The sequence below is a fragment of the Rhopilema esculentum genome, chromosome 7 (genome assembly GCF_057945365.1).
Source record: "Rhopilema esculentum isolate cy_ngs chromosome 7, ASM5794536v1, whole genome shotgun sequence".
Classification (NCBI taxonomy): domain Eukaryota; kingdom Metazoa; phylum Cnidaria; class Scyphozoa; order Rhizostomeae; family Rhizostomatidae; genus Rhopilema; species Rhopilema esculentum.
In genome coordinates, this window is record NC_142821.1 from 6,619,292 (window position 1) to 6,629,298 (window position 10,007).

General features: G+C 36.9%; 2 protein-coding genes across 2 annotated transcripts in view; both read right to left on the reverse strand.

Annotated features, from left to right (window-relative positions):
- LOC135683681 (protein strawberry notch homolog 1) overlaps window positions 1-1,810 on the reverse strand; it is a 33,979-nt gene extending 32,169 nt beyond the window's left edge. The window contains exon 1 of the mRNA XM_065199011.2: window positions 1,090-1,810. Within this exon, the coding sequence (XP_065055083.2) occupies window positions 1,090-1,703 (614 nt within the window). The 5' untranslated portion in view covers window positions 1,704-1,810. The remainder of the gene's footprint in view (window positions 1-1,089) is intronic.
- A 1,944-nt stretch (window positions 1,811-3,754) lies between these two features.
- On the reverse strand, window positions 3,755-9,993 carry LOC135683085 (uncharacterized). The gene is made up of 8 exons (XM_065198241.2): window positions 8,937-9,993; window positions 8,499-8,571; window positions 8,196-8,263; window positions 7,103-7,213; window positions 6,214-6,287; window positions 5,690-5,976; window positions 4,868-5,153; window positions 3,755-4,051 (listed from the first exon to the last, which is right to left on the reverse strand). The coding sequence occupies exons 1-8, from the start codon at window positions 9,170-9,172 to the stop codon at window positions 3,942-3,944; spliced, it is 1,245 nt and encodes a 414-aa protein (XP_065054313.2). The 5' UTR covers window positions 9,173-9,993; the 3' UTR covers window positions 3,755-3,941.
- Window positions 9,994-10,007: the final 14 nt, after the last annotated feature.

Below are 10,007 nucleotides of genomic sequence, written 5' to 3' on the forward strand. Positions count from 1 at the left end.
AATGAGGAATAAATATGTGATACTTTATGCCATTTTATAATATCACACAAACAAATAAAAGTACAGAAGTTAAGGTGTCATTATCACAGGTTTACAAAGTTATATGATCCAGTCCTCCTAACAACAACAATATTGTCTGTCATTATACTAAAGTTTAATACTTAAACTTTAAACCCCCACTTAAACTTTATGTAGCAATTAAATAATTATTAATTACAGTATATGAAGAACAAAAAAATGCAATGTTATCAAATAGTTCAAGTTCAAATTCCCATCAATACTGTAATAAATTTCTTGAGCTTTAAACTGGCAATTGGCTTTGTAAAGACATTAGCAATGTTCTTAGCTGTTGGAACATAAATCAGATCCATAATACTGTCTGAAACTATTTAATCCAACAAAATTATTTTTTATGTCTATATGTTTTGATCTTTGATGTACCATAGCATTTTTAGCTAGAGCTATTGCACTTTGGCTATCACAATGCAGTACAAACTTGTCATATAAAGTAGAGTTTGTCATGTCTCTCATGGGCTCTTGTGTGATGTCAGTGTCATCTGATCTGTTCCTCAGTAGATCAAAGTTGAACTTAGCTTGAACCTGTCATTCCTGAATTTATTACTTTGGGTCTTTTGAGACCTTTTTTGTATCAGATCTGCAGCAAACACGAACCTTGATAAAAAGTTTTATTTGCAGTTACACTCATTTATTTATAAGAAACAAAGGTCGATGTTGAGTACTCCAGTTTCTTAATGTTCTGGAAATTTCACATCAAGTGATTTGCTTCCGTTCTGACGCTGCATTTAGATATGGGAAGAATATTTTTATCCCTTGTGTCTTAATTTCTAGGCCATCAGGGCAATCATGTTCTTGGATTTTACAAAAGTTCGTTGTTCTCAGTTTTATAACGATTTAATAGTTTCTTAATTTTTTTATATTTACTGTGAGACATGCAAAAATTCTAGCATGCATACTGGTTCATCATTCGTAATTTCATACCCAGTTAGAGAACTGTTAATTAAATAACTATTCATTAATTAGATAACTACAACACCTTTGGCACTGGCACTAGAGTACCAAAATGCCTACCTTTGCAAAGAAAGGATGTTTTTAAGGCCAGGAACTTCCTTGTTACCAGGAAACTGAATTCTCGAAGTTTGAAGCGTGCTGGAGCTTTGATGTAACAGTCCAGCTGATGATTCCTTTAGGGAGTCGACTAAATTTGCAATTTCTTTACTTTGGTATTCAACAAACTGCTCACTTTTCGAAACGGCTGGCATTTTAAGCAGTCCGGATAGAGCAAAGCTAGTACTTTCGTTATTTGTGTATACTTTCTGCTGTTGAACAAGTGGTACTGATGGGACCGGTACTGAATTATGGGTGAAACCTGAAAAACTTTCCTCCTGATGTCCCACAGAATCACTATTTATCAAGTCCATAATATCATCAAGGTCACTTTGTAAATGCCCTGAAGTATCAATTTTGTTAGTCCTTGAAGCTGTTCTTCCAGCTGGTATGCTACTTCGAACTGAGTTTTGTCGCTGCATGTACGACGGAAAGTCGCCATCAGCAGATAGCGCGGCAAACACATCTTGGACATCATCTTCCTCAGTCTCTGTAAATGTTAGGCCACTTTGCCCTAAGGCCGCCGAAAGAATATCGTTCACTTGTGGGTTCTGCATATGATTGGGAGGTTCAGCCATTGTCGAAAGTTTCTGTATGCATTTTAATTTCCGGCACTTTGGGCCTAAATTTCTTTCGTCTCCATGTACGCAGTTTCATTTTCCGAGAAAGCGTGGCTACAGACTACATAAGTGCGCATGCGTACTTCATAAAAACGATAACCTTGTGTCCAAAATGAGGCAAGCACATTACTCGACCCAGTTTCCCATTTGCATCGTCATTCCATATTTTTCTTTGAAGATGTGACAGAAGGGATCTGGCAAACCATAATGTTTCATATTAGCGCCGTTGCTTTAATAAAAGATTGCTTTTATAAAAGACGCATAAAAACTGTTTACATATTTTTTACACCGTGCTGATTTTTGGATACATAAACCGGAAATTTTCTATCCGATAAACGCATTATACAACGGCTACAAAGTTTCCTTTTAGACAGAGGAGGTTCTCAATTGCAGGAATGAGTGGTCGCCACCCCTCGATCTTACTAATTTCCTTTCTAACTTAATTTCACAAGACGTCTATTGGTTTATCAACATTGTTCTGTTGTGGGTCATTACTCTTTCGATACACTCTTCAGATACACACACACACTCCTTCAGGGCCACGCCACCGGGAGGGCCGGAGGGGCCATGGCCTCCCCCCCCCCCCAATTTGTTGGTAAGCAAAAATAGTTCCAGAGATTCAGGGCCACGCCACCGGGAGGGCCGGAGGGGCCATGGCCTCCCCCCCCCCCCAATTTGTTGGTAAGCAAAAATAGTTCCAGAGAGGCTATGTTTTAAAGCACTAAATCTTATAGAACTTGGCCCCTCCACCTTGAAATGCGTGGCGTGGGCCCTGTCCTTCTCTTGAAATTGATTCATTTTGGACAAAGATATTTAAAAGCAACATTTTCGCACGAGAAAGACAATGACTCAAGAAAAATTCGAATATAAAAGAAACTACAAAAGAAATATAATTTGAAAAACATTTCTGGACATTTGGGGAAACGCAAGAAGTTTACACAACTCCAGTTGTTGTCTAATATTCTGTGATTATTCTATATTCTAATGCTACAACAGTTTCGCTTGAATTAATACAGTCTTCTCATCCTGAATTAGCAACTTTTGATCGAAAATTTCGAACCAATGGTACATCGGTAATACTAATCAAGTGTGGGAACAAAAAATTACATCCGTCTCCTAGCAATTGTGATCCTGCATCAGGAAAATTTCTTCATCGATGAAAGTTGCTGTTAACCGATTATGTTAGAGTGGTAGATGCCATTTGACATAATGCGTAAAACTCGGAGTTGCAACTTAGAATCGTCCTGCTCTAATACTGAATTTCGAAATTTCATTGAAAGAAAAGAAATTACATTGCTGGATTCTCTTGGATCAACATTATTATTTGCAAAAGAAAATGTCACTAAATTTCAAAAAAATCTACCGTGATAATTGAATCAAAATTTAAGTTCACAATTGTTTTCTTTTTGTTAGGACTATTTGAGGCATGACATTTGATTTTAGATTTTTAGTGACTCGCAAATAAGAAAATATTCCAGTTTTCAAGCTGCTTGTTGAATGGAAAAATGATTTCAAAATTTCAGCCTGTAGTTTAAATACCTATCAATTATTGGTTCTTATTTTGTTTGGTTCTTATACGCAGGTGTTTACTGTACATTTATCTCTGCTCCAGCTAAAGGCTAGTGTTCTCTGCTCCAGCTAGAGGTTAGTGTTCAAGTGTTCTCTATTATTCTCTACATTGACGTATTCGTTCATTTAAAATGTTTTCTGTACAGGAATTACAGGTAAGATTTTTTTTCTATTTCATTTTCTACGCAATATTTTGTTTCCTCACGAAAAAGACAACGATGTAGTTGTTGATCAGAATAAACAAAGAATATCCATTTAGTAGAATGCAGATTGGTTGTCGTTGTTGATTAGTATGAAATGATTTAACTTAAATTGCATTTATTTGAAACTTTTATTGAAAAGGTATGAGGAAATTTCTGAGGAAGGCAAATGGGACGAAATTTTGTCCGGAGGAAGGGTGAGGCATTTTCTGACCTTTGGGTCATTGTGCCAATGAGTTCTCTCTTTATTATTATTATGTTCCCTACATTTAAAGGATACACAAGAGATCCTTCTGGGTAGTTCTACAATGCTGAAATTTCACAAGCAGCAACACAGAGAGATAGCCCTTATTCCATTTAGGAGTGACATACAGTTAATATCAAATTTCTTTGTAAACGAACTATAGTTAATATCAAATGTCTTTGTTCAAAATTCATCTCGGTGCTTCACGCGATCTCCTCCACTTATTCCTGGTCCAGCTCTACTCGTCTCACTTGTTGGTATTCTCGATGTTTCACCTTTCAGGCCACGTTTTTCTACAAAATCAATAGTGATCCAACAATATCAATCACAAATTGCCAGTAAGACAAGATGGATAGGATAGCTTTCAATGTTAAACGAGAAAGCAACACAGCTGAAAAAACTTGTCAGCTTGTCTCATTATTCGAAAAAAAAATTTCAAGATTAAGTTTGATTCTCTTCCTTTTAGTTATTTTGTGGAAATGCTAGATGCAATCTAAGTCGTGTAAAATCGAAAGGTAGATTGAGAGCAGGGTCATTAACATTACGGTCCCAAGCTCTTTGTTGATTTTATTTCTCCAAGCTCTTAATGTGGGATGGCAGGAAACATTCTTATTGATACTAGAGTTGCATATCTAAGATTGAAAAGGGAGATATGTTATCAATTAAATAACCTGAGATCGACGTGAATTCAGAGGATATCATTAAATGGGAATAGTTCATGCAAGATTGGATAGCGGTCTTGTAGACGGTTTGTTTTGACAGAGCAATTTGCATTGGTAAGGTATGAAAAGTACACGTATGGTGTGTTGTATGGTATGGGATGGTAGCTACTATTGTTTTTTGGGCACAACCCCCCTCCCAAGAATCATTTGTGTTTCCAGCTAACCATTTTCTTTTTTTCCATCGTCTCAAACAATGGTGCCCAATAAAACAACATCTCTTACGGTAATTTTTTGTATATGGTATGTCGCATGTTATGGTGTATGGTGTGCCGTATGCTATATTATGCCGTTAAGTATGATATCCTGTATGGCATTGCGTCGTGTATATATTTTGCTGTTATAGTAAGTGCTAGAATGCAACTTCCCTGAAATTCAAATGATACTCACCTGATACTTCCTCCTCCAATTCTATGCTGCTCTGGCTTTGTTTCGATTGTTGGTTACCATGTTCGCCACTGCCCGGTGCGTCTTCACCTACAGAAGCTGCAGAACGATCTTCTCCATCGAAATGATAGTTTTCATCTGTCAACTGCTCGTCATCCAAATCGTCGCCACGACGACCTGTCCTCGTTCCAGATTCAGTTTCTCTTGCTTGATAAAATGACTTTTCATAAAAACGAGGATCATTTGGGTCATAGTTCGTGACAAAACCTTCCTCCAAAGAACCTAATTTCTAGAAAGGAAACAGAAACATAAGCTCGAATGAATCCAAAAAGAGAAGAGCATTACTGCAGTCTTGAGTCAATACAATTTCAACATTTGAACCATTACCACCAACTACATGGAGAATTGGGAACCTGAGCCCCCTCAATTTTGAAACATGGTCTCTTAAAGCAAGACACCGTTCTGAAAACTTTCTGAAAAATCCTCAGCGTTATCAAAAATTTACATTTTCGCGAACTGCATTTAAAGTCTTTTATGGGTTAGAGTGCTCTTAATGCAAGTTCATTCTTAACGAACTAGGATTTGAAAACCTGTATTCGATAAACTATATGATGCTTTCTCTATTGATTGAAGATGGACGTGTCAAAAATAAATGAAGCTATTGCTATAAATATTTGGAATGAAATATTTGGAATCTTCTTATGATTAACTTCAACATTCATTTGCCTTATGAGAGGACAAGGCAACCAAGTTTAATGTAAAATTAAACAACAACACTTCAAATTTACTCTATGTGCATTAGACGCAGTTGTTATGTGATCTTACCTTCATGTCTTCATCTTCGAGACTGAAATCCTCTAAGTTGATATTATCCTCGAGATGCAGCTTCTTGGTAGACTTTGTAATGCACGAATACCCTTTTTGAATACACCATTGAATGAGAACCTGAGCCGTTGTAGCATCGTATTTTTTCGCTATTTCTTTCAGCTTCGTGTCTTCGAGTTTGTGACCATTTGCGAGAGGTGAATATGCCTGGATCTTTATGCCTTTTGCAGTGAGATTTTTAACCAACTCATCTTGCTGGAAAAATGGGTTGATCTCTAACTGAACAACTGAAAAAGACAAGTCATCACCTTTTAATCTACATCTTATACTGAATACACAACTTGCTGTTAATCTTTAAAACATTTCAAAAACTTTTAAAAAAATCTAATTGCACTAAACTATCACTTAAATTGAACTCTAATTTTGCTATTTATTCATTAGAGAGTTCTATATTAACTCACACAATAAAATTTCACAGCCACATATGTACTAGTAAACTATCAAAACAGTTATCTCCACCCTACCTGATGGCAATATGGCAGTGGCGCTGCCGAGTGATGACACCTGCTCAAAGTTGAAGTTTGAAACACCAATTAATCTGCAATAAGAAAATCAACTTCATTATTTAGCAGTACTGTACAATAAATGTGTTGTACACTGGGGTCACAAAAGTATGGAAACGATGCTTAAAATGGCGGTTCACAGAAGCCAAGTATCCAAGCCAACAAATTTTTAAAAACATAAGTTCAGTGCTAGATGATTTTGGTAACGAACGCCTTGGGTACAAAATTTTTTGCAAATTTATTCCAATGGCTTTTGAATGAAGATAAATGCGAAAGATTATCTTACTATTATATGGGAAGAAAGTCAGGGAAACATTGGACCAGTAATTCAGAAAAGCTCCGGAAATATTATGGGAGGATTCATAGAAAATGCCTTAAAAGACAGGCGAAACTTGAGAAGCATAAGATGATTCAATTACTATCGTTTCCAAGCCCCTTTAATTCGTAAATTTTATTTTGAAATTGGTCAGCTTAGGCCCGTGGCCACAGTGAGCGGCCATTTTGACCCACCATTTCCATACTTTTTAGACCCCAGAGTATTCCTTCAAAACAGAGTACTGAATGGGAAACAGCTGCATGGGCACCAAATAACAAATCACTTCTTGCTCCTCTACTAAGAATTCCGTTACCTTAAGAATTTAGAAACTTATGAGTGAACCAAAATATGCACACATTTTAGAAAAGTTCATGATATCACTAGAATTTACTAAGTGTTTTGAAATGTTTAGGACTCCTGACTAGCACCGTGTGATACATTCATGATAAGAAGAATTTTCCTTGTCCGTCTTCCAAAAACCTTAGAGTAGCCTTCCAATAAACATTAACGAGACATACTAATCAAAGCGCTTACTTTGCTTTTCCTCTGTTTTTCAGAGAAATCATAGCCCTCCATCTTCGCAAATGCTGGTTGTTGAAATCAGCGTAATTCATCAACAGCAAATCAACGTAGCTTGTCTCCAGCCTTGGAAAAGACACACAAATATTGGATACAGAACACATTGCATTAAATATAGTTTCCACGATCGAAGTCAGTTAGTCTGCAGTGCAGTTGTTTCCACGAGGGGGAAAAGAATAGCTATCTGGCGACATCATAAAATACCCTAATGTACAGTTGGGGTACAGGGGATCCAGAAAAAGCCCAAGGGGTGCAGAAAGAACATAATTTTGGGACGGGCAAATATTTAGAAAACTCAAAAACATTTTTCCAATAACTGAAATAGGGGAGAAATCAGGTCCAAGCAATACTAAGCTTTTAAAAATTCCGAAAGCATAGTGGGCGCTCAAACTGCACCCTTCATCATCTGAAAACTACGTACTTGAAAGAGCCTGCATCTCTGTCAATATGTGTTGATTACACGGGTGTTGCAATTTAGAGATATAACACGGCGTTGGATAAAGCATTTCAAAACTATATTTCTATGCCATCGTTGAGTAGCTACAATTGATCTGACAATTTCCTTTAAGTAATTAACAAAAAAGATATGATTCATTTTCCTTAAGTGTACTGGGAAAAACAGGGATGGATTTACCGGGAGCGTGAGGGGTGCGATACCCCCCTCCAATATTTTTTGTTTCCTTCGATAAGCTTTGCCTCGATTCGGTAAAAGAGAACTTTCGTAGTCAATAGTAACAAAATGGTGCAAACAATAATTCATCTTTTTATCAACTTTATCTTAATGCTAAAAATTGAGTTTTCAAAACGGGCTTTACCATAATTTTCCAGTCCCCTGAAGGATGTGGCCCCAAAATTGAGCCCCCGAATCCTTGCCGCTTAAATACGTCCGAAAAGCAAATTCCATTAGCAAAGAGATTTAGTGGCCCAGAGCAAAACATTTCCGTGAACAACTTTTCTTTAAACGTAGACATAGTAATTGCAACTATTCTTATAAGGTCAATCAAGTATCCAGCAATAGTATATGAGTAGAAAAGATCGAATGATTTACCGTTTCAGAATGTTTTCCACGGCCTCACCTGTGTCGTAAAGTTGGTCGAGGGTTTCTGGGGGGCTCAACTGAAATGGTAAAGGAAAAAAATGGAAAAAATATCGAATTGAAACAATGGAAATAAATGGAATTAAATACAATTGACTTAACATGTGTCTAAGGGATTCTCTGCGATTGGTAACATTAATCATGCTCATTTGAAATTCTTTACACATTATAGCTTCCTGAAATAGTGCACTTTTAATTAGATTCAAATTACAATGAAGCAATCAAGTTCAACTTGACAATGCAAACGACCCTCACCTTAACAACAATAAACACCTCCTCTCGTGGCACCTTCGTCCTCAAAATTGCATTTTTTATTTGAACTTCTTCCCTGTTGACGGAAAGTTTTAGGCTTCAGATAAAATTGTGTTTGATTATTTGGGCCAGGATTAACAAAAAATGGTGTGTCTAAACAGCAAAATTTCAAATCCATGATTTACGAGGGCAGCAATGCATGTAACTACTAAAGGCACAAAAGGTTACTAAAGGGCGGAGCCTTCATTGATGAAACAATCTTTTTCTGGCATTAAAGGAAATCCAGCTTTCGACTCGTTTAGTTGGCAGAATTGTGCTAAATACAGTCTTATAACGGCATAAAGACAACCTAGAGTAAACTGCAACCTACGACGCCCTTAAGAACAAGGGCGGACGTTTGAAAAAGGACAAGCCTGGACACGAATACAAAATACAACCTACCCTTCCCATATATCGATCATTCGGTACCCCGCATCCAAGGCCATAACCAATGCATTTTCTTGTTCTATTTCTGATTTAATATCAAGCACACCAACACCAAGCGTTGGCAGTTTTATCGTCTTGTTTTCATTGCCACCAGCAGATTCTTCTTTTCGACAATCCACGCCATTCCCTAGCTTTAAGAGTAACACAGCAAACAGAACAGAGGAGCAAGCACATCTAATTATTTTCTTCATTTCGCGAGGTTGGTGTTGCTGGTATATAGGTCGGTCTTGCTGGTATATAGGTCGTTGTAAAATGATTAAGACAATTTGTACTTTGGTATTTATTTGCTTGTAGCCCTCAAGGAAGCAATAACATCACTTTGATGTCGATAAAAAAGTAATAAGGTATATTCGGCTGCTATTAAGTATGCTCTAAACACATACGTGTCAGATAACAAAACGAAGTTACCCACATGTAATTGATTGTACCCAGTTTATCACCCTATTAAGTCTAGTTATGACAACGATGATGAGGAGCAAGTCTTAATAACGACTTCACAGGGAACAAAACAGCAAGAGAATTTTCTTTATAACATCAACGTAGCGGAAACCGATGAGCGCAAAACAGGAACGCAATATTGCGAAACGTCCTGAAAAATACAATAAAGTTGCCCAAAAAAACCAAACGTTTCTCTTTGTTCAAGGTAGAAGAAGGTTTAATCAACAAACTCTGATATTGCTAAAACAGATGGAATTTTTTATTCCCATCGAATTTAAGTTCCCCATGTCTACAGGAGAAAATTACAATGAAACTCCGTTACAAAAAAGGCTCGAATTATTCTACAAATTATAGCTCGTGAAATTTGATTCATGTTCATTACTCTTAAAAAGATTGTCCAGTCAAGTCAATGCCGGATTAAGCTTTAATTCAGCTTCAGAAATATCCTCGTCTCTTTTCATCTGGGCCTATTCAAAGAATGGACCTAATGCCTCAGCGCCAATAGCCGCCACCTTAATCCGGTGCTTCTTCCAGCAAGCACACAATTTCCATCGTTGTCAAAAAGTCCTTTTATAAATTCTGATTGGA

Bases quoted from the DNA above. Each gene is read 5' to 3' on its own strand.
- LOC135683085 (XM_065198241.2), bottom strand. From the start codon at position 9,172: ATGAAGAAAATAATTAGATGTGCTTGCTCCTCTGTTCTGTTTGCTGTG. The intron at 7,214-8,195 runs GTAAATCATTCG...GTCTTTTCCAAG, and splicing joins GTGGAAAACATTCTGAAACG to GCTGGAGACAAGCTACGTTG. The intron at 5,154-5,689 runs GTAAGATCACAT...TTTCCTTTCTAG, and splicing joins TCGAAGATGAAGACATGAAG to AAATTAGGTTCTTTGGAGGA.